Source organism: Cyrtonyx montezumae, unplaced genomic scaffold, assembly GCF_038088225.1.
Source record: "Cyrtonyx montezumae isolate F1298 unplaced genomic scaffold, pur_monq_1.0 scaffold_10, whole genome shotgun sequence".
Taxonomy (NCBI): Eukaryota; Metazoa; Chordata; class Aves; order Galliformes; family Odontophoridae; genus Cyrtonyx; species Cyrtonyx montezumae.
This window is the reverse complement of record NW_027071826.1, coordinates 35518552-35546042: the sequence shown is the minus strand read 5'-3', so window position 1 is coordinate 35546042 and position 27491 is coordinate 35518552. Positions and strand designations below refer to the sequence as shown.

General features: G+C 45.9%; 3 protein-coding genes across 5 annotated transcripts in view; 1 reads left to right on the top strand and 2 right to left on the bottom strand.

Annotated features, from left to right (window-relative positions):
- Positions 1-1878, bottom strand: part of DDB2 (damage specific DNA binding protein 2) — a 43069-nt gene extending 41191 nt beyond the window's left edge. The window contains 1 exon segment of the mRNA XM_065754919.1: positions 1342-1878. Coding sequence (XP_065610991.1) covers positions 1342-1465 — 124 coding nt within the window. The 5' untranslated portion in view covers positions 1466-1878.
- A 5292-nt stretch (positions 1879-7170) lies between these two features.
- Positions 7171-16020, top strand: ARFGAP2 (ADP ribosylation factor GTPase activating protein 2). 3 transcript variants are annotated; one of them, XM_065754903.1, is made up of 17 exons: positions 7171-7257; positions 7399-7517; positions 8371-8443; positions 8968-9099; positions 9189-9269; positions 9878-9980; positions 10454-10510; positions 11053-11097; positions 12194-12246; positions 12606-12742; positions 13532-13663; positions 14147-14275; positions 14356-14484; positions 14843-14969; positions 15078-15168; positions 15286-15404; positions 15791-16020. In XM_065754903.1, exons 1-17 carry the CDS (start codon positions 7183-7185, stop codon positions 15809-15811), a joined length of 1623 nt encoding a protein of 540 aa, XP_065610975.1. In that variant the 5' UTR covers positions 7171-7182; the 3' UTR covers positions 15812-16020. The 3 variants fall into 3 exon arrangements, with proteins under 3 accessions (XP_065610975.1, XP_065610976.1, XP_065610977.1); XM_065754904.1 differs by lacking the exon at positions 11053-11097; XM_065754905.1 differs by lacking the exon at positions 7399-7517 and having other exon boundaries at positions 7179-7257.
- A 1082-nt stretch (positions 16021-17102) lies between these two features.
- The window catches only part of CSTPP1 (centriolar satellite-associated tubulin polyglutamylase complex regulator 1), a 79955-nt gene continuing 69566 nt past the window's right edge, over positions 17103-27491 (bottom strand). Inside the window, exons 5-9 of the mRNA XM_065754913.1 lie at positions 25869-25954; positions 23154-23349; positions 22366-22475; positions 19170-19233; positions 17103-18621 (exon numbers count right to left, since the gene is read on the bottom strand). Of these exons, the coding sequence (XP_065610985.1) occupies positions 18441-18621; positions 19170-19233; positions 22366-22475; positions 23154-23349; positions 25869-25954 (637 nt within the window). The 3' untranslated portion in view covers positions 17103-18440. The remainder of the gene's footprint in view (positions 18622-19169; positions 19234-22365; positions 22476-23153; positions 23350-25868; positions 25955-27491) is intronic.

Genomic DNA, 27491 nt, shown 5'->3' with positions numbered 1-27491 from the left:
TCTCTCTTAAAGTCTCAGTGCTTTCACTGGGTCCAGCTATTTATAGATCCCATGATCTCTTCCTCTCTGTGCTTCCCTTCTAGCATATCAGCTGGAAATCTTCTTCCAAGTCCTGTATTCTTCCCCTTTGACTTCACAAACTCCTTCCTGAGTCTATTGTTCCTGCTTTCAGCAGGAAGCTGACACCAAAACAATCCCTGTCCCCAGCTGTGAACACACTAGCCCTTTCTCTCAAAATCTCCTCAGGGCTTCCCCACAGGTGCCACAGGGTTCCTAAGCAGTGCCACATCCACCATCCTTTGTATGTTTGTCTCACATGGTGACCCTGCATCCTACTTACACACTATGGCAGCCCACAGAGCTGTGGGTTGCTCCCCACCCAAATTGCATTTCACAGGGGTGCTTATGTGCTCTGATAATTGTTTTCAAAAAAGCATCCTAGTAAAACAAGTTTTCTCATTTTTCCTTGCTTACATTGTCTTTTCATTAGCACTGCCTGCATTGAGTCCCTGTCTTCCCCTTTAGGCATGCTTCCTACCCGTCATATAGGTGCTGCAGACCACTAGTCCCTGTACTAAAGGGATTCAGTTTAGAAAACTCTGGTGAGTGAGGTAATTTACAAAGAACAGTTTACGTGTTTGCTGGGAAAGGTCAGCAGGGCTTTCCTCCTGCAAATTAGTGCTTGTGCTGTGTAGACTACCTCAGAAGGAGGCAGTGGACGGTTTGAGAAAACGCAGAACAGATCCTCTGTTGTGAAAAAGGAGGTGCTTACCTCACATTAGTACCACCATCTCCCCCCTTCTCTGCCTCTCCTTTTTTCCCCCACACATAAGTCACTTGATTTTTTTTGACTTATCTAGTTCCAGCATATAAGTTCTTCAGAAAAAGCACTAATTCCATTAGCTCCCACGTGGCCTGTTCCAGGATTGCAGGCTTACAGTTAAGCTAGTCTTGACAACCCAAGACCAACATAAACTACAATTCTCAAAAGGCAGTACCTTTTTTGTTCAAGGAGCTGGACTTCCTGTGACTTCTTGTAACTTGAGGGTCTGTGAAACCAACTCCTTTGATGGCTGCTCGGCCTCTTGAGTTTCGGCTGCTGCAGATGCTGAATGCTGGCAAATAGTCCAAGGATGTGAGTAATTACCTCATGCCCCACAGGCAGGGAAAGCCAAGTTGGCCTTGAAATGTTATGTCTCTGCTGTGCTCTTGCTGACCAGCTGGGAAACACTGGTCCCTAGATCTGACCTCCCTCTGCCTGAGAACAGCTTGGAGAACCCTTTCCTCCCACAGAGCACCCAGGAGATAAACACAGTCCTAGTAGATGAACTTGCTGCTCACCTGAAAGGCTCCAGATCCTGAAGAATACTATGGATGAAGATGGGAAGTAGTGAGGATCAAAGAAGTACATGAACTCCACGGTGAGTGGCTGGATGCAGGAACACGGGCTCCATCGAGATGACATCAACCATCACTCACAGTGGCAGTGCCTTTGTTGGGGCAGTGTCATCTGACATCATGGAGATGCTGACTCCTGGGCGTTGCTGTTGTATTGCTTGAGGATAAAGCCACACAGCAGCTCAACCTCACGTGCTGCCATGGAAGGCAGCAAGGAAGATGTAGCTGAGGAGCACTGTTTAGCATCCATGGAGTCCTGCTGCCACACGCAGGAAGACTTCTCCAATCACTGACACACTCTGCACTGTACACCTCAGCTCCAAAGCCAGTCATTGCACACCACAGGTTGTAGCGGATCTGCTTCTCCAGTGGCATTGTTCCAAAGAGCATCAAACAGTACTGGAACTCTGTCTCCAACATGCAAACTGCCTGCCAAGGTACTGAAGGTTCGGGACTGGTATTGGAGCTGGACAGACACCTGCAACAGAGAACACAGGAAGCTGAAGGAGGAAGAGCTCATGAAACCATGTCCTACAAAGAACAATAAGGAAGCAGCTACAAACCCTACAGACCACCTGCTCCTATGTAATCTGAAGGGAAACAGACTTTGGAAAATACTTTCCTTTTCTTGGCAGGCTGCCTTGTTTTCCCTTCAGAGAAGCTGATGTATTCCCTTCCCTCTTGGGTTCAGAGAATATGTTCCTCTCTTCATCCTTCTGAGAGTTGGTTGTTTTTTTTTTTTTTTGTCCTTTGCTTTGTGCAAGGCTTGTGCTTGGCCTAAGGAAAGTATAATCCCTGTTGTCCCAGTTGTGCCTCTTTCCTTCTTGTTTAAGAGAATGCCTACCAAGGGAATGTCACCCAGATGCAACCTGCTGCAGGTTCTCTCTGGTTCCCATCCTTTCTCATTCAGGCTCCTCACTGAACCCGATCATATTTACAAGATGAAATGCTACACGACACAAGACACACCAGTCCCTGCACTTTTCTGGCGCTCTCCACTACTCATTCTTAGCTTCCCCACTTCCAGAAACTCGGTAACAGCACTGGATACAGCAAACCTTGTTCTATTTATTAACCGCCTCACAAGGCAGAACACGTCATATCAATCTATGACTAATGGCTAAGAAGTTTAATGACTGCCTTCTGAGAGACAGATGTAACAACTGTGCCCTGCCTTGCTATGGGGTCTGTTTGAGGGTCTTCTTGCAGCTTTCTCCCCTTTCCAGGCCTATGGAAGACCCAACACATTTTCCCAATAAGCCAGCAAACATTTTTTGTAGTGCATTCTTCTCTCGCATCCCATACCCTCCCCAGCCTCTGGGCTCAGGTAGTCATCCAGAAGTGCCCTCTCATGGCTGCTAAGAGCCTGCGGCCATGGAACAGCACAGCCAAATGCTACAGATCTGTCATGCTTTAGGCAGACAGAGATTACACGACTGTGCAATGAGGCAGAAGATCTACACCTCTGCTAGGTGACCGTGCTGCTACCATTTCCATTTTTAACATGTCTCGTTAGCTAGGACAGGAATTATGTCTGCTGGTGAATCAACCTTGCTGGTGCCAACTGCTGCTGTGTTTTGGGGGACCTAAGGGTGCACATTGCTACAGATGGCTCCTGTATGGGAGAAAACTGTGGGTCCCTCTGAGAACTGTTAAGTTGGTGATTAATAAATACGCAAACAAACATTGCACAGTGCATCCTTGGGTGAGTGGGTAAAGCCTTTGGCTGCCAAAACAGACAGCCAAGGCAGGGGCTGTCAGTATCAGCTTTCCTCACTCTCTCTCCTGAGCCACTATCTTGCCCTTGCCCTGCTGTCCCAGCTCAGCTGAATTGGTTGCACTCAGGGCTGTAGCAGCTTCAGGCCCTGGAACCTGCTGCAGCAGCAAAGCTGCAGTTCAGCCACCAGACAGAGCAGTGTGGAGGGACACCGGGGACTGCTGCAGAAAGCAGTGCTTTTGTTGTGCCCTCCAGGCTTCCTCCAGCACTGCTGAAGGCTCGCCCAACCCCCAGCTAGCCTTGGGCCTTTACTCCATCTCTAACTTTGTTCGTGGCAAGACTGGCCAGTCCACCCACCTTGCTCCCACATGGTGTGGTGAGCACGACTTTAAGCCACAGGGCACACAGTGATTGTCACCTGTTGAGCAGCCCGCTCCCAGCAAGGACAGCTGGAATAGCATGTCTCCAAACCGACCACTACAGCAAGGTATGAAACATACTCCCCTGAATACATCTGCAAGCTCTCCTCTGCTTTGGGGCATTCCCAAAGCTTCCCAGATCCCCATGGCACATGCCATGCCAGTCAGAGATTTATTTTCAAACTATGTGTTTGAAAACATTCAACAGTAATACTAGAAATAGGGTTACAAAAGCAAAGCATAAACATATAACCTGTATACATACACAGTTACTTAACAGCTAGGTTACAGCAGCATTCAAGACCCATGCTCTAGTTACTCCCAAGCCTCAGCAGTTTTGTGAAGAAGCCTGGCAATATCAGCTGACACAACTGAAAAAGACAGTGCTCTCCACCCTACCAAACCTTCCTGGACCTTCCTTTACTTTAGCAGTTTCAGGAGGAGGAGTCATCAGCTCAACAAAGCAAGGACAACTGGTGTTAGGGCAGGGTTAGGGTTGTGGCTCAGACCGTGGTCCCCTACATGTCAGAGTAGTGCAAGGGACAGTATGTGCAGCAGGACCCCTTCTGGCTGCAGCACATCCCCAGACCAGATCAAGCCATTACTGTTCTCCTCAGTACCTCTTGAGTCTATTGTGCTCCTTAATTTGAATGTTCCTTCTACTTCTGGCTTCTCTCCAAACCACATTTGTTTGATTTGCAGTAAAACTGCCTAAGTTGTAAACCTTAACAAAACATTCACTCTACACATACCATAATAGCTCCTTATCTTAAATCTTGCTACAAGCATTGTATGGAGGTGTGTCATGTGACTACCTGCCTTTGTACAATACTTTTTCTACAGAGGCAGCTACTAAGTACATTCTGTCTGGCACACTGTCAGATTGGTCCCACTATCTGTAAACTGGTTGTTTAAATATATATATATATATATAAATGTTAGGCCTGTTTTAAGGGTTGCTCCTCTCTCCATGCATCACTAGGTTCCTGATACCCCACCACTCACACTGTGACCCATGGAACACTGCCTCTCCCAGTCCTTTTTCAGGTAGTTTACTGAATCTACTGCATATCCCCCCTTCTCATTCACCAAAAGCATGAAAGGCCAATGGGTCCAAGTGGGAGGGCAGGATGCATGCCCCCCCCCTCTTCTTAACAGTTATTCTGATTCACACTCTGCTGGGCAGTAGAAGACAGCAAGGTCCCTTCTCCCCACGGCCACCCTGCTTCCACATGGGTCCCCAGAGGGGCACCTTCTGCCCTCCTTGGCTCAGACCTGCAAGCACAGGGTAGGTTTTATGCCCACTGTGGCACACTTCACTCCCAAGCTTCTCCAGCTCTCATCTGACAACTTCCCTGCTTCTCTTGCAGGGCCCCTGTGTTTCCTCTCTACTATTTATCCTTCCATAGTAACCTCACACTCACAAGCAACAAGACTTTTGTACTCAAAAAGTGTCCCCAGTGGTATGGCACACTCCAAGAATGTGCCTGGTTACCTTCCTCTGCTCTATTGGATGTCACTTACTCACACTGGTAACAGCACCATCTCTCATTAGGAGGCTACAATTGGCTCAGGGTCACAGCAGTCAGGAGGAAAGATACAAATTTCACATGTGATGTAGATGGACATGAAAGCTGAGGGCCAAAGAACAGCTTGCCAGCTAGCTGTTCAGAAATTCAACAGCAAAGCACATGAGATGCAAGAGAAACAGACACAGGAAATAGCCAGAACTGTGCAGTGACAGCACACGCTCACAGGGAACAGTCAGCAGCAGGAGGTCTTTCCTGTACTGACAGTGGCAACAAAAAGAAGCTGACTATTTCTCAGAGCAGCAGCATGCTCTTCCTGCTGTTTTTATGTAAAGCTGATGGACAGGATCGTCAGCCCTGCCAGGACTTGGAGCAACCAGCGTGGACTGAAAGGCTTGCAAGGGACCTGGCTGAGACAAAGCAGTAACCCTGCTGTAGCAAGCCTTCCTGGGACACAGCACAGTGCACATGAACCATGTGCCCCTTCACAAAGCAGAGGAGTCTGCACTGTCCCCACATGCCTCCTAGCACAGCCAAACAGATACAATGTGTGATACTGACCTACAGACCTCAAAGGCTGCCTTAGCTCCTCCTGAGTACAGACTGTTCCTCTCTTCTAAGCCCCAAACAGTGGTAACAGCACTGCAAACAGACTCTGTCCCTCCTAATTCCTGCACAGTACCTCCCTAAGGCAGTCAAACATAGACCTCACCAGAATAAAGCTTGCACAGGACGGGAGTAGCATCACAATGCAGCACAATAGATGGGGACAAGGTGGAGCAAGCAACTCAGCCCTGGCAATGCCTGCTGTGCCTGATGTGCTCAGGTGTTGTGGGGATGAATCACTGCTGATGAAGGCACAGCCCTACAGGAGCTGCCCTCAGCTCTCTTCTTCCCAGGGCACAGCCAGCCCTTGCAGCACTCAACGCTGGCCCTCCTGGTATGACTGTTAGGACAGCTGCACCATGAATGAGATCAGGGAACTCAGCTGGTTTAAAAATAACTGCGACAAAAAGCTATCTGTTACTTCTACCTGAATTGATTCCCCAGTACTGCTTGTGTAACTCCAGAAATGGGCATGAAGAAGCAACTAAGGTAGCAGGCTAAGAACAACACATCGCAAGGCAGGGCTGCAGCCAAGGACATGCCCTGCCAGGCTGCCTCTGGCTTTGCTGCCAGCCTCAGTACCTCATCTGGGGGCAGCTTGAGTCAGGTGAGCCTGCAGAAGCCTCTAGTCTTACTGCAGAGTAGCTTGTCTCTGTACCAGGTCTCAGGTGACCATGCAGCTAGGCCTCACTAAGTCCTAGAAAACATGACTCAACACACCTGCTAAGCCTTGCTCTGCAGGAGCTCTTGCTCAACGTTTCAACTATCTCAGATCGTATCTTTACATCCCAAGGGCCTTGCTAAGAGCATGGGTCCTAAGCTCACATGGCAATTCTACCATCTAACTTGTGTATCAGTAGAAAAATTAGAAATAAGTCACATGAAAGCCTTTGAACTGAAAGTTGCCTTGTCCGAATACTTCCACATTTACTGTCAGCAACACACAGGTATGACCAAACAATCTCCTTTTGGAAGGAAGGAAAGAAAGCGTGGTCTGCTGCACCTCAAGTCCTTCTGAACCTCTCCTTGCTCTGCAGCCACTTGTTTTCCCTTGTTACAGTGTGAAAAGGTCTCGGCGCCACTGATTTCTAGTTCCAAGCACAACTAGCCCTTCTCCCTCGCACTGTAACGCACCGAGACGCAGCTCTGCTGCCTCCTGCCTGCAGGCGGGTAACACCTCGCAGTAAGGCCTCGACACCGTGCCTGACCTCGAGCGAAACCTTCCCTACCTGGACCACCGCCCTGCGCTGCTCGGAGGGGCAAGCCGTGCCTCCAGCTGCCTACATCACCCCCGGTCCCGGCGGTCTCACCGCGGGCACACCCGCACATCCCCCCGAGCTCCCTCAGGCGGCGCGGAGCCGGAGCTCGGGAGCGCCCTCCGCCCCGCGAGCGCGCCCCCTGCCGGTGGCCCCGGGGGACCCCGTCCCGCTGCCGGTTTGGGCTCGGGCGGTTCCCGTAGCGCCGCTTGGGCTCTGCCGGGACCCGTCGGCGCGGTGGCGTATGGGAAGGAGAGATGATGGCGGCCGAGCCGAGCAAGACGGAGATCCAGACTCTCTTCAAGCGGCTCCGGGCGGCGCCGGCCAACAAGGTAGCGGACGGAGCCGGTTCTCTGCGGGCCGGAGCCGGGCGGGCTCGGGGAGGCGGGGTCGGGGACCGGGTGAGCGGCTCCGGGCCGCGGGGCCGGGCGGGGGCTCCGCCTCAGCCCGGATTGTCCCTCTGCCCTCTCTAGTCGTGCTTTGACTGCGGCGCCAAGAACCCGAGCTGGGCCAGCATCACCTACGGGGTCTTCCTGTGCATCGACTGCTCCGGCGTGCACCGCTCCCTGGGCGTGCACCTCAGCTTCATCAGGTGTGCGGGAGGGGGCCGGCGGGACGCGTTTCGCTGCGGGGCTCCGGGGCTCCTTCGGGCAAAAGCTTCGTCGCAGAGCGATGGCTTCGCAGGCTCTGTGTACGGGAAGCTACAGGTCACTCTGTCGGACGGCAGCGTGCTGTTCCCCCTAGTGTTGTGTAAACGGCGTCTGGGCTTGAATGAAGGAGCTGGAAGGAGAGCGTGTCATGGGAACCTTGTTAATAAGGTGGTCTGAGAGTCTGTCTTGTAACGCTGAGCAAAGCAAAAAAAAGGAGCAGGAATGTTTGTTTGCAGGAATGTTATCCAGTCTTTTCTGTATTGGCCCAGTGACTTTGTGTTTTCATCCCACTGCTCCTATTTTGTGTACCTGTAAAAACTTTCTGAGTAACCAAATCGTGATCGTTACTCATCCGGAGGTAAGTTGAGTAACCCTAATGAGACATGCCATTCCCTTGCTCCGTTTGACCGTTTCTGGGTTGCTTTGTCATGTGCTCCGGCTTGATCTTGATCGGTGGGATGGGCTGAGTGTGAGTCTTTGCGTTGTGGTGAGATCAGATGAGAAACTGAAGCTTTCTTGGTTGGGGCCCCACCTTCTCAGCAAGCCATACCAGTGAGACACCCTCTAAATTTGGATACTGTGTTATTTGCTATGAAGCTGAAGCTAATTTTACTCCTTGCTCTAAAAGTTCAGATTAGTTTCTGATAAGACTAAAGAATTCACTGAGATGTGCTTTCTCCTCTTGCTTCCTCTACTCTGGTGGAACAAATGTGGGATGTCTGACTGTTCTAGCTTGGCGGATGCTTTTGTGTTTGGCATGCCTGTCATTAATAGCAATAATTTGTTCTCATGCAGGTCCACAGAGCTCGATTCTAACTGGAACTGGTTCCAGCTGAGGTGTATGCAAGTGGGCAGCAATGCCAATGCGGTGAGGAACTTCCGTAGACATTTTGCTTGTTTTCTCTATTGCTAATCCACATCCTCAGTTTCTTGTCCCTTTATTTTATGTGGCTTTCTGGGTACCAACTTATTTATTTCATTACTTGAAATGGGTAGGCATTTGTCAGGTGCACTTGGAAGTCAGCCAGCAACGTGTAAATGTTTTGTTTTCTGGTATGCAGATCAGTCATTTCCTGACATCCTCTTAAAATGAGGGGCACAGTCCTCTTAAACAAAAGGAGTCAGTAACACTGATCAAGTTGGGAAGCTCTTGCTCAGCGTGGTGACAGAAGCATTCCTCTGGGAACGAAAGGGATGGTTCACATCCCTCTGGGGATTGAATGAGACTTCTTGGAGAAAGCTGAGTTGATCAATGTGTGCTTCATGCCATGTGCTCCATATTATATCTCCTGTCTTTGGGAAGCTTCTTGTTCCTGTTGTGTTTGTGTCATGTCTAATTCCTACTTGAGTATGATCTAGCAGCAAGGAGACTGAATGTCCTTCTCTTTTCAGATTGCTTTCTTCCGCCAGCATGGCTGCACTACAGCAGATGCCAATGCCAAGTATAACAGTCGAGCTGCCCAGATGTACAGGGAGAAGATCCGGCAGCTGGCGAGTGCTGCCATGGCCAAGTACGGCACTGATGTAAGTCTAAGCAGCTCTCTACTGTTAGACATGTAGCACTTCGTGCTGAGTCTTGCAGGACAGCTTCTTTTTAACTCTCTTCTCTTCAGCTGCTCATAGATGGACTCAGTGGAGCCCCTGGGCATTCTCCTGACAAGAGTGATGCTGATTTCTTCATGGAGCACACACAGGTGGGAAGAATTGCCTAAACCAGACAGCTTTAAGAGTTCTCAGGTAGCCAAAGCTTCACCTAGGAGCCTGGAGGGGCAGTAGGAGTAGTTCTGTTTAGTTTAGAGGGCTTGTAAACCGTATACACATTCATTTGTAACCCAGAACAACTAAGATTCTGTCATCAGTCTGAAATATAGTCTACAAATCTAAATATGTCTATGTGGGTCCTCAGTACCTGTGCCCTTTCTTTTTGAGAGCATTTTTATCTTCAAGGAATCTCCCTGGAAAATGCTGTCTCTTTGGATTGTCAGAGCAAGAGTTGGCTATTTCTTTGACAATCTGGTTTAGTCAGCTGCCCAGTGGAATTGGATTTGGGCAGCTGCTTGTACAATGTTCTGTTATTTCTTGTGGTTTTCCATTTTGCCTTCTTATTTATTAATTAATTTATTTATTTTTGACCCAGTAAAGGAATGTAGGCTTGTCTTATCTTCAGTGAAGGCACTGTCAGTTGTTTGGAACACGTTTTCTTGACCTTAAGCTGAATAAAGGTTTCTGAACTAGAAGTAAGCTCAGGCTTGTTAGATGTGTTCATTCTCTGCAAATCATTAGAGTGATCATCTCCTTACAGTCTTCCAAAACCTGGGATGTAGCAGATGCCAGCCAGAATCCTGTACAGTCTTCCTTGGACATGGAAAAAGCACCAAAGTCATCAGAAAGCAGTGAAACATCAGGTGAGTTTTCTGCTGAATAATTTCCTCAAGAACCTGACTGAATTTCCAGGAGAGTACAGTTCTGGACCACAGTGGGAAGGGTTTGTTTCAGGCCTGAAAGCATGGAAGTTCTGTGTGCCATCTGAAAATGCTATGTGAATATAAAGCAGTGAACTGTTTGTAGGATGAATTACAAAGAAATCAAGAATCTGGGAGCACAGCAGTAATTTGAAATGGCTTTGTATATTTCCTTTCAGAGCATTTTCTTTATTTTAATATGTTGAGAACACTGCAGAATGGGTAAATTGCTCTGCAGAAATCAAAGGTAGTTGTGCTTGGGAAATTGCAGCTTTCAAACTGGAACTTAGATTGGTTTGTTTTTTAGTTGCTGTGGGGCACAGAAGTTAAAAGTGAGATCGTGGAACTGTTAGCACAGTGAGAATAAAGGTGTTGAGGTTGTCTCTGAATGTACTCTTCTGTTCTTGTGCCTGCAGATCTGAGCCAAGGTCCATCTATCGACTTGTTGAGTACATCTCCTAAAGCTCCTATAGGTAAGTAAGATTCTTTGGGATCTCTTATATTAGTCCTGCTGTTATACCTGCTGCTCAGTAGTAAGCTTAGTGGAGCTGGAACCAATGAACCTATTTTCAGAATGTTGAAAGGAGCTTATCTTCCTTTGGAAGCAATACCGAGGATTTCTGTAAATCTCCAGAACAATCCAGAGCTTATTGGAGGTTTCTTGCTCCTTTGGATGATTGAGTTCAAGGATATCTCATTGTTTTTCTTCTGAATCTTTGGGCAAAACGTGGTGTTTGTGTATCTGGAACTTGGCTGATGAAGGCCACGTGGCTGTTTTGTGTTTTGTTTTGCTTTTTCCGTCAGAAACTTGGAAGCAAGTAAATCTTTAGCTTGCTGAGTAACAGGAGTTTGTATCTGATTGTCCCAACCATTGCAATCCTGTCTGCATATGGAACATCTAGCTGAGCTTTTTTTCTTATCAAGAATGTGCTCATAGCCCACAGTGGGCTTCATTCTGGGTGGAAAGACTGTGTCCCTAAGTGTCTATTTATTCCCCATATCTGTTTCTTCTCAGACATGTCCATGTACCTGTCATCACAGGAGCCTGCTCCTGCCAGAGGTAACTGGCTTACAGGTGGCCTGCGCTGGCTGCTTGTCACAACTCTGCCTGCCCATTTTGTGATTCTGCCTTCAAATCTAACTTTAGCTTCTTTTGCTTAGAGGGAGAGAATGAGTCAAAGCTTATGTGTGTCGTATTGGGATCTAAGCGATGGGATCTAACCTATTGTTTCTCTGGAAAGGGATCTTATTGTTATTTAAAAAGACATTTCCTGACAGTGATAAAAAAGTTATGAACAGTGAGCTGAAAATAATACCAGACATGAGATGAATGTTCTGAATCCCCTTATTTATAAAAGCGATGGTAAAATAAGAAACGGTCATTCTCAACAGCCTTCCCAGTATCTCAAGTGTGGATTGACAAAAGTCACGTGGGTATAGGAAATAGGGAAACACTTCTGGAATAAAGGCCCAACAGGAGCGATGAGATTATCAAGCTTTGCAATATTAGAAGCTGGAAAAGTGTAATGGGAAATCCCTCTTTATGCTTGCTTTGTTCTTACACTTTTTCCACAGGCATCTGGTGCTTGGCTGGACCTTGGCTGTTTTTACAGGCGTGGTGTGCTTTATTGCCTCAGATTGACAGCTTTCTGATAGAAGGTGTTGAGAAACTTGTTGCTTCAATAGCACAGTACACTTTAGGTCCATTTTGCTTCTGGTCTGTACATGTAAATGTAGCTTTAGGGTTCTTGTTTGTTTGTTTCTAATGCGCTAGTGAGACACTGAGCTTCAGATGGCTTTGAAGCTGTGTTCTCTTGGATTTACGTATGAAGTAAATCTAGTTCTTCTCTAGCAGCCCTGATCTGTACTGGATAGGGTCACCAACCACATGACACTTGAAGGCACTTTTTGAATGCCTTACAAGTTTCTCCAGGGATGGACATGCTTCTCCAGGTCACCAGCCTGCAAATGTGGAGCTTTTCAGTGCATCTTTCTTGGCTGGGTGAAGTCACTCAGGCTTCTTATGTGAGGCTGCATGGTGTGCCCTGGACTCTATAGCAGCTGGACTGTGGTGGATGTTTGTGAGGGTTCCTCATTTATTTTGTCTTCTTAAATTAATTTACTTCTGCTTATTTGCCGCTTTGCTTCTCTTGCAGAACTTAAATCCTCTCTCATTGGAAAGAAGAAGCCGGGAGCTGCCAAGAAAGGGGTATGTTGGAGCTCCTATTTTCTGGAGAGGCAGCAGAACGCATCTCATATTACTTCTGTCCTTTCCCTGGTCCCTTTCTTTCAGTCCTTAACCAAGCTGCCTAATGAGAGATACATTTGGGGAAGGCAGAGCTTTATCTCATTGCCTCTTTTGAAAGATAGCTTGCATGTTAATAGAAAAAAAATAGTCTTTGGATCATAATTTGTTATGGTCTGGACTGTACCGTTGCTGTTCTCTTAGCGCTTGCTGCTGGTGGATTAACTCTTTCCATCCTCTGCTGGAGGCTGTGCTGTGCCTGTACACACAGACTGCACAGGGAGACTGATGTTTTTTTGTTGGTTGGTTTTGTTTTTTTTAAGTTGGGTGCCAAAAAAGGTCTTGGAGCCCAGAAAGTGAGCAGCCAAAGCTTCAATGAGATTGAGCGACAAGCTCAGGTGGCAGAGCAGCTGAGGGAGCAGCAGGCAGTGGAGTCCAGGAAACAAGCCGAGGAGTCCATGTAAGTCCTGTTTGTTCTGAATACCTTCCATATGTAAAGGAGAAGTAATGTGGCTGATGCTAGTCACTCCAGGGCCACCTAATATGAAAACTTCCTGTATAGTATGATGAGGTTGTGGTGAGGAGGGGGTGGGCCTCTGGACTAGAGGGAATGGCCACAAGTTGCGCCGGGGAAGATTTAGATTAGACCTGAGGAAGCATTTCTTTTCTGAAAGAGTGGTCAGGCACTGGAATGGCCTGCCTAGGGAGGTGGTTGAGGCACCATCCCTAGCGCTGTTCAAGAAGCGTTTAGATGAGGTGCTAAAGGATTTGATTTAGTAGTTGGGTAGGGATAGTGATAGGAGGATGGTTGGACTAGATGATCTTATAGGTCCTTTCCAACCTTATGAACTTATGAACTTATGAGCAGTGACCATAAGCCAAAATGGTCCTTATAAGAAGGCACAAGTTACACTGCTGTATTTTATTCAAGTTCTTACCTCAGTAAGAATTTAAGGAGCAGAGATGGAAGTATTTGATTTTTCTGTTGACCTTAGAACAGGATTGAGGAAGTCAAAGGCTGAACCACCTCTCTCGGGTGGAGAAGCAATGCCTACATCAAGGAGATCAAGGATGGCTAGAAAATTGCATCTCAGTAGAAGTGAGATGAGAAGACAAGCTTCTATGAAAGGACTTCTGTCTGAGCTGTTGTTTCAAAGGGTTATCAGGATTTGTTTTCACCCTTTTACATTGTAAGTTGGGCTGAGGGAGAGGGTAATGAGCTGGATCTCACCACATTTCTTTCCTTTAGAGTCACCTCAATGCGACTGGCTTATCAGGAACTGCAGCTCGATCGGAAGAAGGAAGAAAAGAAGCTTCAAAACCTTGAAGGGAAGAAGCGTGAGCAAGCTGAGAGGCTAGGCATGGGCTTGGTGTCAAGAAGGTACGGCTGCGGATGGCATAGGATAGATGGAGGTGCTTTGGAACCACCCTGTTCTGAAATAGTTTCCTGAACAGTAGCTTGCTGCTCCTGTAATGCAAAAGGAGCTGGTACAAGTGCTTGTATGCTGGACTGTGTTGAAAAACACTTTGGGCCCCAGAAGGAATGGAGCCTGTTCAAAGGTTCTAGTTCTCATCTGAGCTTTTCCAAAGGTGCATATGGCCAGTCAGTGCCTACCTCTAGAGCTTTGCTGCTTGACAGATATCCCTGTGTAGGCAGGCATGTACTCCTGCCTCCTTTAAGAAGGTGACTTGGAACTACGAAGGGAGTCATACCTATGTATGGTGAAGGCTTCCCACAGCTCTCCCTTTAGGCTTGTGGCACTTGCCCTGTCTGTAAAGGCAGCGTCCAGTTTTGGGGGAGATTGGTTGTAGCAGCTGGATGCAGTCATATTTGTCAGCCCTAACTGCCCGTTTGTTGTGCTAGTTCTGTTTCACACTCGGTAATGTCTGAGATGCAAGTAATTGAGCAGGAGACGCCACTGGCTGCCAAGTCTTCCCGCTCTCAATTGGACTTGTTTGAAGATGGTGGAGGCTTCACGTCTGGACCCCCCAAGTAAGACTGAACTTTAGCGTAGTCTTTGGCTTATTCCCAAACACAATATCTGTCCTAAACTACCCATTTTTGGTATCTAGGTACAAATATAATCCCTTCTCATTTGAAGATGCCTTTGGCTCACGATGGGAAGCAGACTCCTCATGGGGTATGGACAAAGATGAGGAACCAGAGGTTACTGTTTCCAGTATTCGGCCAATTTCAGAGAGGTAAAGCAGCCACTACTGCTACTATACCTTCCTTGTATAGGACTAAGGCATAGGTCTAAGAACTGTAGGAGGGATGCAACTGTATTTTGACAGAATCTGAGCCTTGTACTGCAGAAGGTAACTTGCATAAATAACCCTGAGAAAATGACCCTTCCCTGAAAGACTTGTGCACTTCTTTGCCTGTTGCATCCCAGTCTTTTTAGTCACCAGATTTGATTGCCCTGAAGAGGGGAGAGGAAATCCCTGATAGTAGCTAGTGCCTGGGGCTTTGTTGTTTTTCTTTGATCAGATAGGATCTGGGAGAGAAGTCTTCCCTTCCTGTGTAGGTGAGCTTAAGCTATCTCTGTTGTTTCCTCAGGCCTACCAGTAGACGGGATATGGAGAACAGGACATCAGTTGTGGAATCTAATGAAGCTCGGCAGAAGTTTGCAGGGGCTAAAGCCATCTCTTCAGATATGTTCTTTGGGCGGGAAGCAGATGCTGAGGTATGTGTATTCTGAAGAGCTTAGGTTCATAGAGCTCTGGCTTCATCTTCTCCTGTTTGTGTAGGTTGTACCCTTTCTTTACCTTTTTTGTCTTCCTTTCTTTTGCAGTATGAAGCCAGGTCCCGACTACAGCAGCTCTCGGGCAGCAGTGCTATCAGCTCTGCAGACCTGTTTGGGGAGGCTGAGAACGTGCACTCAGGTTTGTTAATGCTGGGGATGGGGGTGTGGAAGTAGGTTTGGAGGACCTAGACCTGGGGGAGTCGGGGTGCTCTCTGGTGCTGGGGAACTCTAGTCTTACTTGTGCTAGTTCTTGTAGGTGGTGTATCAATTGGAAATGTTCTGCCTGCTGCTGATATTGCACAGTTTAAGCAAGGAGTGAAGTCAGTTGCTGGCAAGATGGCTGTCCTAGCCAATGGGGTCATGAACTCCCTCCAGGTGAGGTTACACTACTATATTTTCACGTAGGCTCTAGTCATGCTCAGGTGCTTTAACTATATCCCGACTTCTTCTGGGATTGTTGTTGTCTTCTCAAATTGCATGGAAAGTCCCAGGTATGGATGCACCTTTTGTATCTGAGGATTCAATCACTGACCAATTCCAGGTGGCCAGTGGAATGCTACTTGGACTACTTTGTATTCCTGCTGGACAGGTTGTCGTATTATGAGCCCATTTTGCCTCCTGTTCTGGCACGTTTTCTGTCTTTCACTGACCTCTTACCTCTTGTTTGCATTCCAGTCCCAATCACCCTAAGACCTTGTTGTTTGCCTGTTTAGAGTTTGTGCAGTGTTGCAGCATGGTGACTTAGTGTGTTTCCTCCCCAGGATCGTTACAGCTCGTATTGATGACCCAAGGACTGCAACTCACAGGGAAGCCAGCAAGAGGCACTGATGCCACTTTTGCCTGGAGTACACTCTGCAGGATTGGCTTAGTTTTTCTGGGGTGGGTGGGGAAGTGAGAAGGAAAGCAGAAGGGTTCAGCATGTGGCTGTATGCAGGATGCTTTCCAAATATCTCTGGATTCCACACTGCATTAAAATTCTATGTGCCCTCAACCCACTGCTATTTACTAGCCAGTGGAGACTGAGATAACCTCACTGCTCTGAAAGATAAGCTGGGAAATCCTGTGGCTGCCCTCGTCAGTGCTGCTGTCCTTCTTGGCCTATACCTTAGCTCACCATGTGATAGAGGAAATGGGGATCCTGTATTTCTGAACATGGTATTACCTTGTCCCCATGGACGTGACTGTGGTTTCCTGTTCTGCTCAGTGCTTCTGTTGCCTGTTTCCACGCAGGCTGCTGTTGCAGTTCACATCACTGGTAAGGCATTTTCAGCTGCAAGGTTCTAGTGTGCATGGTAATCCATGGTGTCACGGATTCCTCTGTATTTCCAGTGTCTGATTTGTACCATGGGATAATTCTTCCTATTGTCTTGTAAACCAGCATGTATTGATGCAGGAGAACAAATCAAAGCAAAGGTTATTTTTTTAGCTTCTAATCACATCAACAGTGACAAAAAAGTCCCAGGTACTGAAATACTGAAATATGGTAAAGATGTTTGCTGGACTGCTGGTTAGTATGTTGCCCAGCCATACTTTACTTACAGACTTGGACACAGGGGAAAGTCCCGACCTCTGACTTAACTGAAGTGTGTCGTGGGTGAGGGAGGCTGCATGAGGACTGTTACTTTTGTCCTGCTCAGGTTTGATTCTTTGCTCCTGACTGTGTTTTTAACAAGAGCTATTTTCAGGTTTCTTTGACTATGCAGTTGAGGATGGAATAGCCCTTTTTCCCTTATTAAGTGCTCTACAGTTGAAAAATAACTGTATTAGCAAAACAAGAGGCTGGGTCTTTTTATTCTATGGGTTCCCATCAACAAACCTCCAGGGCTGGGCCCCCACCTTGTGCCAACTTCTCATAGACCTGGGCTGGGTTTGTGTGGTGGGAGCCAGAGGGGCCATGATACCGGCAAGTCCTGCTGCCTCACCAGCTGCCCTGCCTCTACCTGGATGGTGGGGCCATGGGGCTGCCTGGGGAGCTGGGAGAGGCCTGAGCTTCCCTTTGCCTTCACCTCCAGCCAGAGGCAGACAGAGAGGCTTCTGAGGGGGAGGAAGCAGAGCAGCGCAGAAGAGCTCAGAGGGAGTGCAGGCCTTACACACCATGCTTTATTCTCCAGCTTCGGTTGTCACTCAGTGGTGGGTGGAAGAGAACGTGCAGTTAAAGGGCATGCTAATAAATAACATAATAAATAAATAACACCTCCCACTATCTCCATAGCTAGGTCAGCAGTAGTGAAGGGATTACTCTTAAAATAGTTCCAGTATGTGCTGAATCCTTTCAGCTTAGGGCAGCAATAAGCTTTGGGTTAACATGCTGTGCAGTGTTTTAGGGGAGGGGAGAGTAAGGAGGCTCCTGAAGACTCACAAGAAGCCAGAGTGTTTCACCAATCTATGCAAGCCCTGGCAAAGGAGCATGGCTAGGGAAGGGTTTGGGTCTGCAGCAGCCAGGCTGTGGAGATAGTTACCAGTAACAGAATGAGGCTGCAACTCTTTCTGTAGCTGTACGTGCCACACTGTAGTGCTACAATGCCAGTATTTTTAAAAATACTTAGGACTTGCTTAAAAACTGCCTCCATCTCCCCCCAGTGCTTTTGCCTACCAAACATCAGCAGGTGCCCTGCATGTTTGCAGGCCATGCCACTGCTTGTGGCCAAGCAGTCTCAAGATTTTTCATCTCTCTTCCTCCTCCTCCAATCTCACTTTTGCCAAATAAACTTGACATGTTGTTGGAGGTAGTGGGAGGCCTCTCAGTAGGGAATTGCAGCAGAGGAGCCAGACAGCACCATGCAATACTCACTGAAATCCAGCTTATTATTTGCTATATTTGCTTTGGCATGTCTTGGACTCATGGAGGAAGAAGCAGTGACAGGTGGCATGGCAATACCTAAGCCCTTCTGCTTGAGGAACTTGAGGAATTTCTCTACCTTTGATCACATGCAGGTGTAGCTTTACTAGGAATAATTATAATGAAGCATGAATGCAAAGCTGCCGCTGGCAGTTTAACCACTCTATTGTCTAGGTCAAGTTTGAACACGGCTACCTGGCAATCAGCCTGCACTAGCACTCCCACTGCTCCAGCACCTGCTGAACTGTGAGTTTGCTCTCACCAGGCAGAACACCCTGCTAGGCAGATCTAGCATCTGCTGGTTTGTCTTATTTGCCAGCAGAGGGTAGCATAACTGCATCTCGAAATAGCTTCTGACTAGGAGCTACTGAGCAAATTTGGATCTAGGAAACGAGCAGCATTCTTGCTGGGAAGGAACAGGCAGACCTGGCAATGGGAACTGGCACAGCCACGCACACACTGGTGATGTGAACAGAACTCACTGTCAGAGCAGATGCTCTAGGAAGAGGTGCTGTACCCACAGTGAATTTTGGACAAACCAAAGATGAGAAAGGTGCCCACCCCCACAACCTTCAATTTTCAGAGGAGTCTGTCTCTTCATTGGAACCTTCACTTTCAGCATCTATTTTTCGGCGATGATGGAGAGGTTTCCAGGGAGAGTTAATCCTGGGAGAGTTACGGACATGAAAACTACCAGTGTCTCCGCTGGAACTGGTGGGAGCAGAGATGGAAAGCCCTGAAACCTTAGCTACCCTGGAAGAGAAAAATAAACAAAACAGAAAAGGCTAGACTGGGTACCCTGGCTTGTCATCCCCAGCATTAACCATAGCAATTTTGGGGCAAACATGGGATGATTACTTATTCACAACTAGCTCAGAGGTGGAAAGATGTTTGTGGCAAAGAGGAGGAACACTTCGCTCTAGCATCTGCCAGACTTGCTGTGTGACTGATTTTTTTTCCTGTTAAAAAGATCTGGGCTGAGCCTGTTGTCTTCCAACACCTCTTGTTTTCACTGTCCAAAAAAAATGTTTCAGGTCATTAGAGATTCTTCTGTTACCTCTAGATCTTTCTTTTAGGCATGTTTTTCCTCCTGCTTCTGAAGTCTTTTTAAAGGATTTTGTTAGCTGCACTAAATCACCCCAACAAAAGGCCTTCTCTCATTGGGCTATGCTGTTGTCTTCTCTATTGTCTTACAGTTAAGTTAAAAAAAAAAAAAAAAGGACAGTACTTCACTGAAGCCATCCTTAATGTGCCAATTTCCATCTGTTGTTTTACTTCCTACTCTAGGCAACTCAACTCACAGTTTCTCAAGTTCCTGATCCATGACTGGGTCCAGAAACAAATCTCCTTTATCTGGCAAAGCCCCTGGAAAACAAAAAAAAAAGGAAAGTATAACAGCAGAGTTAGACTATTCAGAGGTAATATCTTAAATAAAATCACTCAAGTCAATTCATCATTCTAAATCTGTCCTGGAAGACAAAGAAGATCCTTCTGTATCCCCACTAGAGAAATTAATCCTCAATGATCACTGGCAGACAAAGACTGATGGCTTATATACTCTGTCCTTCACACAGGCTGTAAGGGGGCTCAGATCAAATAGGGGGAACTCTTTGTGGTTTCTTCTCTTAGAAATTGAAGTTCCCAGAGAGTTGGCAGGGTCCATTCACGTTACGGAACTGAGTGCAGATTTTCTAAGGGAGAAGACATTCCGTCTGCTTCATGTTCCTGCTAATTGCAATATGTAGCCATCAGTGCCAGATGCTATCAGAGCAACAGATAGGTTGTATGTGCCACAGCCTAAAGCACACGCAGTCCACCCAGGGAGACATAGACTTCTTTGCCGCCTGTTTTTCTTGTAGTGCACTGAGCTTGGGGATCAGAACACTCCATAGATGTGAGATTTGCTTTCCTTGCAATTCAGGAAGCTTAGCCCTGACTGGTGCATGTGAAGCATGGAGTGGATGAGCTGTGTTTTAGTGTTGCTGGATGGGTGAGAAAGAAAAAAACTTTCAATAAGCTACCCTCCCTCAGTATAAGGCTTCTTCTCACATTTGAAATTCCATTCAGGATGAAAGAGATGGGTGTAGTTAGGACTGGAAGAGCTGCTTGATCACCACTGTAGAACAAAACTAGAACCTCAGAAAGGGCCCTCTGGAAGAGGAGGCTCTCAGTAGACCCCTCCTTCCTCATTCTGTAGTGAACTCCACCTTGCACAGGGGCTATTGGAGGGTCTGATGGGTCAGCACAGAGATGATGGGAACTGTCTACCACAACCTGCAAAGTGCTGCTGCACATTTGGTAACGTGTACCAACAGTGCAGTGAGGAATGCTCCTGTTTTTGAGGAGACCTGGCTGCCACACTTAGGATATTTGGGAAAGAGCTTTATACTGTCCTACAGACACAAATCTGGTTTCTTGCCCTGGCACCTTGGTCCTGAAGGAGGGGCTGGAGAGCCACTCTTGCACACAAACTGGCAGCAGTTACAAAAACGAAGCAACAAGCATTTAACAAATTAGAAGCAGTTCAGATCAGATCCACTTCCCCCGCTTCTTCCAGTTCTGATCTCCCCATTCTGCACATAAACAGGAAAACCTGGCATCACAAGAGTGCTGGGAGGTCCAGTGCTTGCTTTCACATGCTCAAAAGAGTAAGTGGCTAAAGCTTGACTTGTTTCTGTGTTTGCAGAATGTATTAAGGTCTCTGGGGCACAAGAATTACTTGGGAGAGACAGTAAATAACACGTAAATGATTCACAAATCTGTGCTGACACGAGTTAGGCTGCAGATTCCCATTTTCATGACACTCATCAGTGCTACCCCAGCCAGAACGAGCTGCTCTAATCCCTACCCCTGCTCCTCTACGGGTGCCACTGGCTTTTGAGACAAGAGGAAGCAGGCATCCTGACTGAAAGCTCCTTGGCCTGCAACTGCCCTTGTTGAAGGGCTTTGGGAAGCTTCTGATCTCCTACAGACCAAAAACTACTGAAATCACCCTTCAGGAGATTAAAAGACATCAGAAAAAGAGTCTCCCTATCCTAGCCAAGATGCTAGCACCTGTCAGACTTGTGGCTGCTGTCCTCTTCTGTGAGAGGCCATGGGAGGAGTCTGTTGGAGAGCCAGGGGATGGGCCCACATTAATGGAAGGGAAAACTCACATACTTTGTAGATAGCACAGTGGAAGCCTTGGACAGGATCTTTTTTTTTTTTTTTAATATATTATTGGCCCATCTGTTTTCTTTGCTTTTGACAGCAAAGGAAAAAAAGCAAGGAAGAAAAGATTTTGTTTGGTGCAATCCAGGCATCACTTTCTCCAGTGAGTACACTGCTTCCTAAGCCTGTTTGCAGAAGGGATTGCAGAGCTGTATGCATGCACCTTTGATATATAATCTTCATGTTGCTGGATAAGCAGCCCTTCCCCAGAGGGGCATTAGCAGCTGAAATGGTTTGCTGGAAGAAGAGGCTCAGCCAGGGAGGGGCACACTTCTATTATGGCACACCTGTGCAAAAGAACAAAGCCTCTGGCAAGGTACACCATCTTTTCACTGAAACCTGTCTTAAAAAATGGGGACTGGCAGATACTCAGGCCTGGGCGTAGAGGAAGAAGATACTCAAAGAGAGAAAAAACTTACCCTTGGAGGCCTGATTATTTTTTCAGTACAGATGAGTGAAAGTGTGTGAGCCTTTACCCATTTCTCCTCATCAAAAGTAGAAAGCCATTTTTGTTCCCCTTTGCAGCACAACCAAGTCATATGAGGGCAACATGGAATTACATGTCTGAATTATGTATGAATTACAAACTGTTCTTTGCCAATGCAACATTTTGCTTCCCTGCTCTAGAACTGCATTCATTATCACAACACAGAAATGAGCACTGAGATGCTGCTTGGTGATCCCTCTGGTTTCCACAGTAGTTTGGTACAGAGTTCTGTGGCAGAATCTTGTGTTTTATACAGTCAGATTTTCAGTAGGCCATAGTTTAATGTATTAGAAAGATTATAGTGATGTGGGGAAAGATGGGGAACAAGCTGGGGAAGTCCGTGCTTGGTTTGAGTCTTTGAGATTTTCACATTAGGTGTGTCTTCTTTTTCTTATGGACAATGAAAGCAGTCATTTAAAATCTGTGGGAGCATGACGGGCTAAACCATGGGATGTAACTTCAGTTAAAGCAGTGAGCCACCTTACTTGCCACCTCTATCCAGCCATTATAGCCAAGTATACTAAAATGACAGTTCTGCTAAAATGATCAGCTACTAAAGACATAAAACACTGCTGTCTTAGGCCAGCATTTCTCATCTAATTTTGTTGCTGACAAAGCCCCATAGCTTCAAGAAGACAGTAAGGCACAGTGTTTTTAAAGTTCAATCCATAATAAGAATATGAAAAACTCCCTCACACTCTTTCTGATGATGTAAAATCACAGATATAATTACAATGGGAATTCCAAAGAAATGCAGAATGACCTAAAATCTAGAGTTGTACCATTCAAAGAAATCTCACCTAAGGCCCTGTTGATCCCCTGATCCTTTGCAAGTGCTGTAAGGAATCCAGAGAAGGTAAGTCTCTGTGCAGTACTCAGCACTTCCTTCACAAGAGCAGAAGGTGGACAGCTAGAAAGAGACCAGAAAATCATCTTATCTTTTAAATGATCATCATTTTTTCCAAGATCAAGTTCAAAATGGAAAAGTAATCCTATTTACTGTTCTAACATTGTCACACTGCCCTGGCTGTTACCAGACAGCCAACAGGTTGTCTATTTAGCATTCCATTTGCTCCCAATTTGTTAAGTAAGACTTTTGAGCTGAGGAACATTCCCAAGAGCAGTCCTACCTGTCTCCCTTGCAAGGAAAGGGAGAAAAATCCAGATCTGCTCAGAGGCATACATATGCCAACTTCTGACATATTCTTAAAAAAAAAAAAAAGCAAAACACCACCATCACAATAAGCAAAGAGACTAGCTTTAGTTCAGTAGGGGATAGAAAAATACTAGGCTTTACTGTGTATCTTCGACAGATACTATCTTCATAGTTTCTATCATGTAGTGAGCAGATGTCTTGTGCCTGGGATCTGTAACCACAGACCAGCTCCATCCCAGATTCCAGTACAAACCAGCAGTGCAATCTTGCCTAGGTACAAAGATCTTGTACTTTGCCTATGCTTCAGCACCCAAGAACACACCTGCACTCATTGATCTCTAAATAATTAATGATGGTAGATGAACCTCCCACTGATGACAGTGTCCATCTAAAAGTAAGAAGGAAAACATCTGTTTTGGACTCTGTTCATACCTGTATTTTGATCTGTCACACAAGGACTCTAGGCACTGGTAGAAGAGAGATGTCTCTACGCCATCAAGTGGGTTGCAGTCATTTGGGGGTTGCCGCTGCCGATGCTGCCCAGAGGATGACGTTGGCACAATCACAGTATTTGGATTCTTACCAGCCAACAGATCTTGATAAATAGCAGCCACACTTTCCAGGAATTCTGAAAAAACAGAAAACAATTTACAACTCAGGACTATAACCAGCAAAGCATCCTCCTGACCTACCAGACCCAAGATTACATTGCCATTCTCTGCTCTGTGCTGTGCATGACACCAACGGGAGATGGATGTAAGCACAATGTTAAGGCATCCTGCATATTCAGATCAGGTATTATGCAGGCACGCACAGTCATTTCCATATAAGTTGCTGACGTCTCCCTGTTACGATGATTATGAGTGACCAAGCATTCTGTTCAGATTTTCCTAAATGGAACAAAAATTAGCAGAGAGATGAAACAGTGGAGCATGAAAGCTAATGTCACACAGTTGGTTTTCAAAGTCTCTAAAATTTTCTTTCTTTACCTACAACCACCAAGAACTCACCAAACTGGGACAAAATATATAGAACAGCAACAGAAGCAAAAGGAGCAAATTAGTCAGGGCTCCAGGCTGTATCCCAGCTTGCCTCTGTGCTCCTCCAAAGTAAATATAACACAGGATCTAAAGGAAGGGCCAGGGCAGGTCAGGGCTAGAGCTGGCAGAAAGCCTCTCCCCAGGCTCCTCATACTACCCACTGTTTACTGCAAGAGCCTAATTTTAAACAAGTTTGTTTATGGATGTGGTCAGCAGTTTACAAATCTAGATTCCATTTGGAGTAGTTTGTATGTGTGTGGGTTGGTGGGAGAGCGTATGACAGGCTGCATGTGTGCATTGTGCCTGGGTGAGCAGGACTGGGATGGGATGTTTGAGTGTGTACACAAGGGCGTGTTTGTGAGGAGTGCAGTGGCATTTGTGTCCCAAGTGAATGGAAGTGTGGTGATGCGCGTGAGGCGGGTGGAGAGGAAAGGCAGTATGTCAGCCCCGAGGCTGCACTGAGGTTTTGCAGCTCAGTGGAAACATTTGTAGTATCAGAGAAGAACTTTCCAAATGCATTTTCTGTCCACAGCTAAAGGCATTGCAAGCCTGGTTCTGCCCAACCCAAAATGACCATTTTAGCTGTTTTTCTTTGATGGCTTGTCATGGATAATGTTGTGATATGCACAGGGGAGTTATAGGGTAAGTATACACAGAAAAGTACTAAGAAATAGAGATGTTTGTATTAGGAATAGCAGCTGACTCATAGCTGCTGCAAGGATGAAAATTGACAGGTTGGATCAGATCAGTAGGCCACCCAAGGCTACACTCTGACCACAAACTGTGTTCTACCACAGCTTCTAGTTGGTGCTTCTTAGTACCTCAGACCTGCCCCCTTTTTCCTGATTAAGGCCAAATGAGAGCTATGTCCATCAGAAGGAGCTATTAGCGTGAGTGGTCAGAATCCCATGAGCTTATATTGCCTTTTGAAAGTGCTTTATGTTAGGAGACATGAGTGCCTCATCAGTACCCTGTGCTTGGGAATATATCCTGATAAGGGAAATGCTTCCCTCTTTTTCCCTACCTATGTAGTCCCGTAAATGAGATTTCTTTTCCTCAAGCTCACTTTAGAAGACTAGGACAAACAAGCCAACATATTTAAAGCATCTCCCTGCACAGAAGAAAAACATATTAATATTTATCCAAGCTTCTACCCCTTGCCTCCTAAACTTTAGTTTAAAAATACCTCAGGATTTTCACAGATGTGTATGTGTAGGTGAGCATATGTAAAGATAAACACACACGGTTATTATTTGATATGTAATTTTCCTGTCAGTAATTTTAAATGAAGTACTCTATCTACTTAGAATTGGAGGGAAGGATAGACTATGAGAAATGACCAGTAATATGGGAAAGGTAGACAACAGTTAGCTGTTCACTGTCCTTTCCAATGAGGGGCTCTCAAAGAGAAAAAAAAAAAGGGTGTTCTTTATGGAACAGGAGGCAAGCCTGCACAACTACTGTCAAAGGGTGTTGTGAAGGTTAAATGTTTACATGATTTCAAGTGGAGCATGAGAAGTCTTCAGGAGAGAAATCCAATAGGGGTTCCTAAACCTACAGAAACTATATGCATTTCAGAAAGGTTTTGAAATGAAAACAACGTGTAGTTGGCAGGTATTAGGGAGGAGAATTGTATCCTCTTCCCCAATTCCTTTTTCTTTTCAAGGCACTAACTCACCATCCCTGCTGGAGCCAAAATGCTGGGCTAGCCTTGCCCTAGGCTCTTCTGATCCTATCTCTAGCAGGTGCCAGTACTTCTGAGGCAGAAATGCTGTTTTAAAGAGCTATGGAAACATATGTTACTAGTAGGTTGTTAGGTGCTAGCATACACTTAAAGATAGAAAATCATGTCTCAGGGCTGAGACAACTGTATGTATAAGCTTTGTCCATTACAAGTATCTTGTTATTCACCAAAATTTGGAAAATCTCTATGAAGCATCCCAATCTATTGGTAACAGTGATAACTTCTTGACAGTGGATTCCATTATCTATATATTCTCTGTGAAAAATCATATTCGTAGAAGTTTTTAAAAAGTGAAGGGATATTGAAGCTGTAAGGTTGAAATGACGTGGTACTGAGTGAAGTAAGAAGCTTGCCAGTATTTACCTGAATAGTAGAATTGGATCTGGAAAGCAAAGAGGAAATCAGAAAAAGACATCAGACAATCCATAGCATCATCCATCAGCACAATCCTAGGAATAAGATGAGAGAAACAGTTCAGTACCTCCAAAAGGATGAAGTCTACAAGTAGGAATACCAGATCTACAGAAAGCTAGGGAGCTATGTGCAACTGAGGACAGCTAGCAGTTTGGCCCGGTGTAAGAGGCTGTTGGGGGTGGAGTAGGAACATCTATCAGTGCATAGATGTGGACATCCTAAAATCAAACTAATGCAGCTTGAGAAACCATGGTGAGAAGATGATCCTGAATATCAATGCCACTGACAATTCAGCTTCACCATGAACAGAACAAGATGAACATTAAATATAATTCAAAGCCTGAGGGACCCGAAGGAATAAACACCAGCGCAGAAACTAAAAGAAAAGTTCACATGATTATACAAAGAGCAACTGTGATAAAGACCAGGCAGTTACATGAGAATAAAACTGGCATAAGTGGAATGAGACTTACAGTATTATTTTGTATACCAGAGTTCACTGAACTGGTCTATTTTCAGATGTGCAAGTATAACAGCAGCGATTAGCTCCCAGTCTATGGTCAAACCTAACCTGACTAAAAAGGAAATAACACGATGTCTCTTTTGCACCAACCATCAGCTTAAAATTACCGACCATAAACATCCTTTCTTCCTTTCCCGATGAATGAATCAGTCTCTTCATATATTATCAGGTCAAATTTCAGAGGCTGAAGTCTTCCTGGGCCAGGGACAATGCTTCTTTCTCTCTGCAAAGTTCCAGGTATATCTAGGGAGTTACATGCTCCCCTATTCTGAACCACACTTCATGAATGCATCAGCCAGAGGCCATAAAGATGAACTTGAAGCAAGAGCAAATTCCACCTTTCAGGAAAGGAAATGCTAAGAACTAACTTATGCCAAAAGTATTCATGAAAATGAAAACAACATTCTGGTCACTATCACTACATAAGGTTGAAAAGCTCTGAAGAGGGGAAGATCAAACTTGGGCTGATCAATGGTAGCTCAGACTGATAAACAGAAGGAAACACTCCACTTACAAGGAAAAAAACAACAACAACAACAAAAACAAAACAAAAAAACAGAATATTCAGAGGATGATAAAGAAAGGTGGTTGGTACTCCCTTTCAACTGTGTGCTTTTCTGGACCACCATGCAGCACTAAGCAGGTCTTCTGACCCTGTCTGGTCAGTATCTATCATATCATACCATATGAGAAGGATTACCATTTCATTACAGCCAAAGTGTAGGTCATCTGGTAGGACCCTTTTGAACATGGGACCAAATGTAATCCAGAAACCAACTCCTGAAGCGTCAATAGTCTAAACACATTGCTGGCAAAATGTTGTTATGTCTCATGTAAAAGACTCCAGGGAGCTGTGTGGGAGGCTGACCTAGAAGAGCTACAGGATCTTGCAAGAGGCTTACTTCCCTGCCACTCAGACCAGTTCTGTTCGCTGTGGCAAAATCAAACATGCAGAGCAGCTTGAATTAATTACCTCAAAGAAGAAAGACTGAGGCTAAGAGGGTCCCCAGGAGAAAACCCAGTATTTAAAACTAAACTCTTTGAAGATG

Bases quoted from the DNA above. Each gene is read 5' to 3' on its own strand.
- ARFGAP2 (XM_065754903.1), top strand. From the start codon at position 7,183: ATGATGGCGGCCGAGCCGAGCAAGACGGAGATCCAGACTCTCTTCAAG. The intron at 9,100-9,188 runs GTAAGTCTAAGC...TCTTCTCTTCAG, and splicing joins TGGCCAAGTACGGCACTGAT to CTGCTCATAGATGGACTCAG. The intron at 14,276-14,355 runs GTAAGACTGAAC...TTTGGTATCTAG, and splicing joins TTCACGTCTGGACCCCCCAA to GTACAAATATAATCCCTTCT.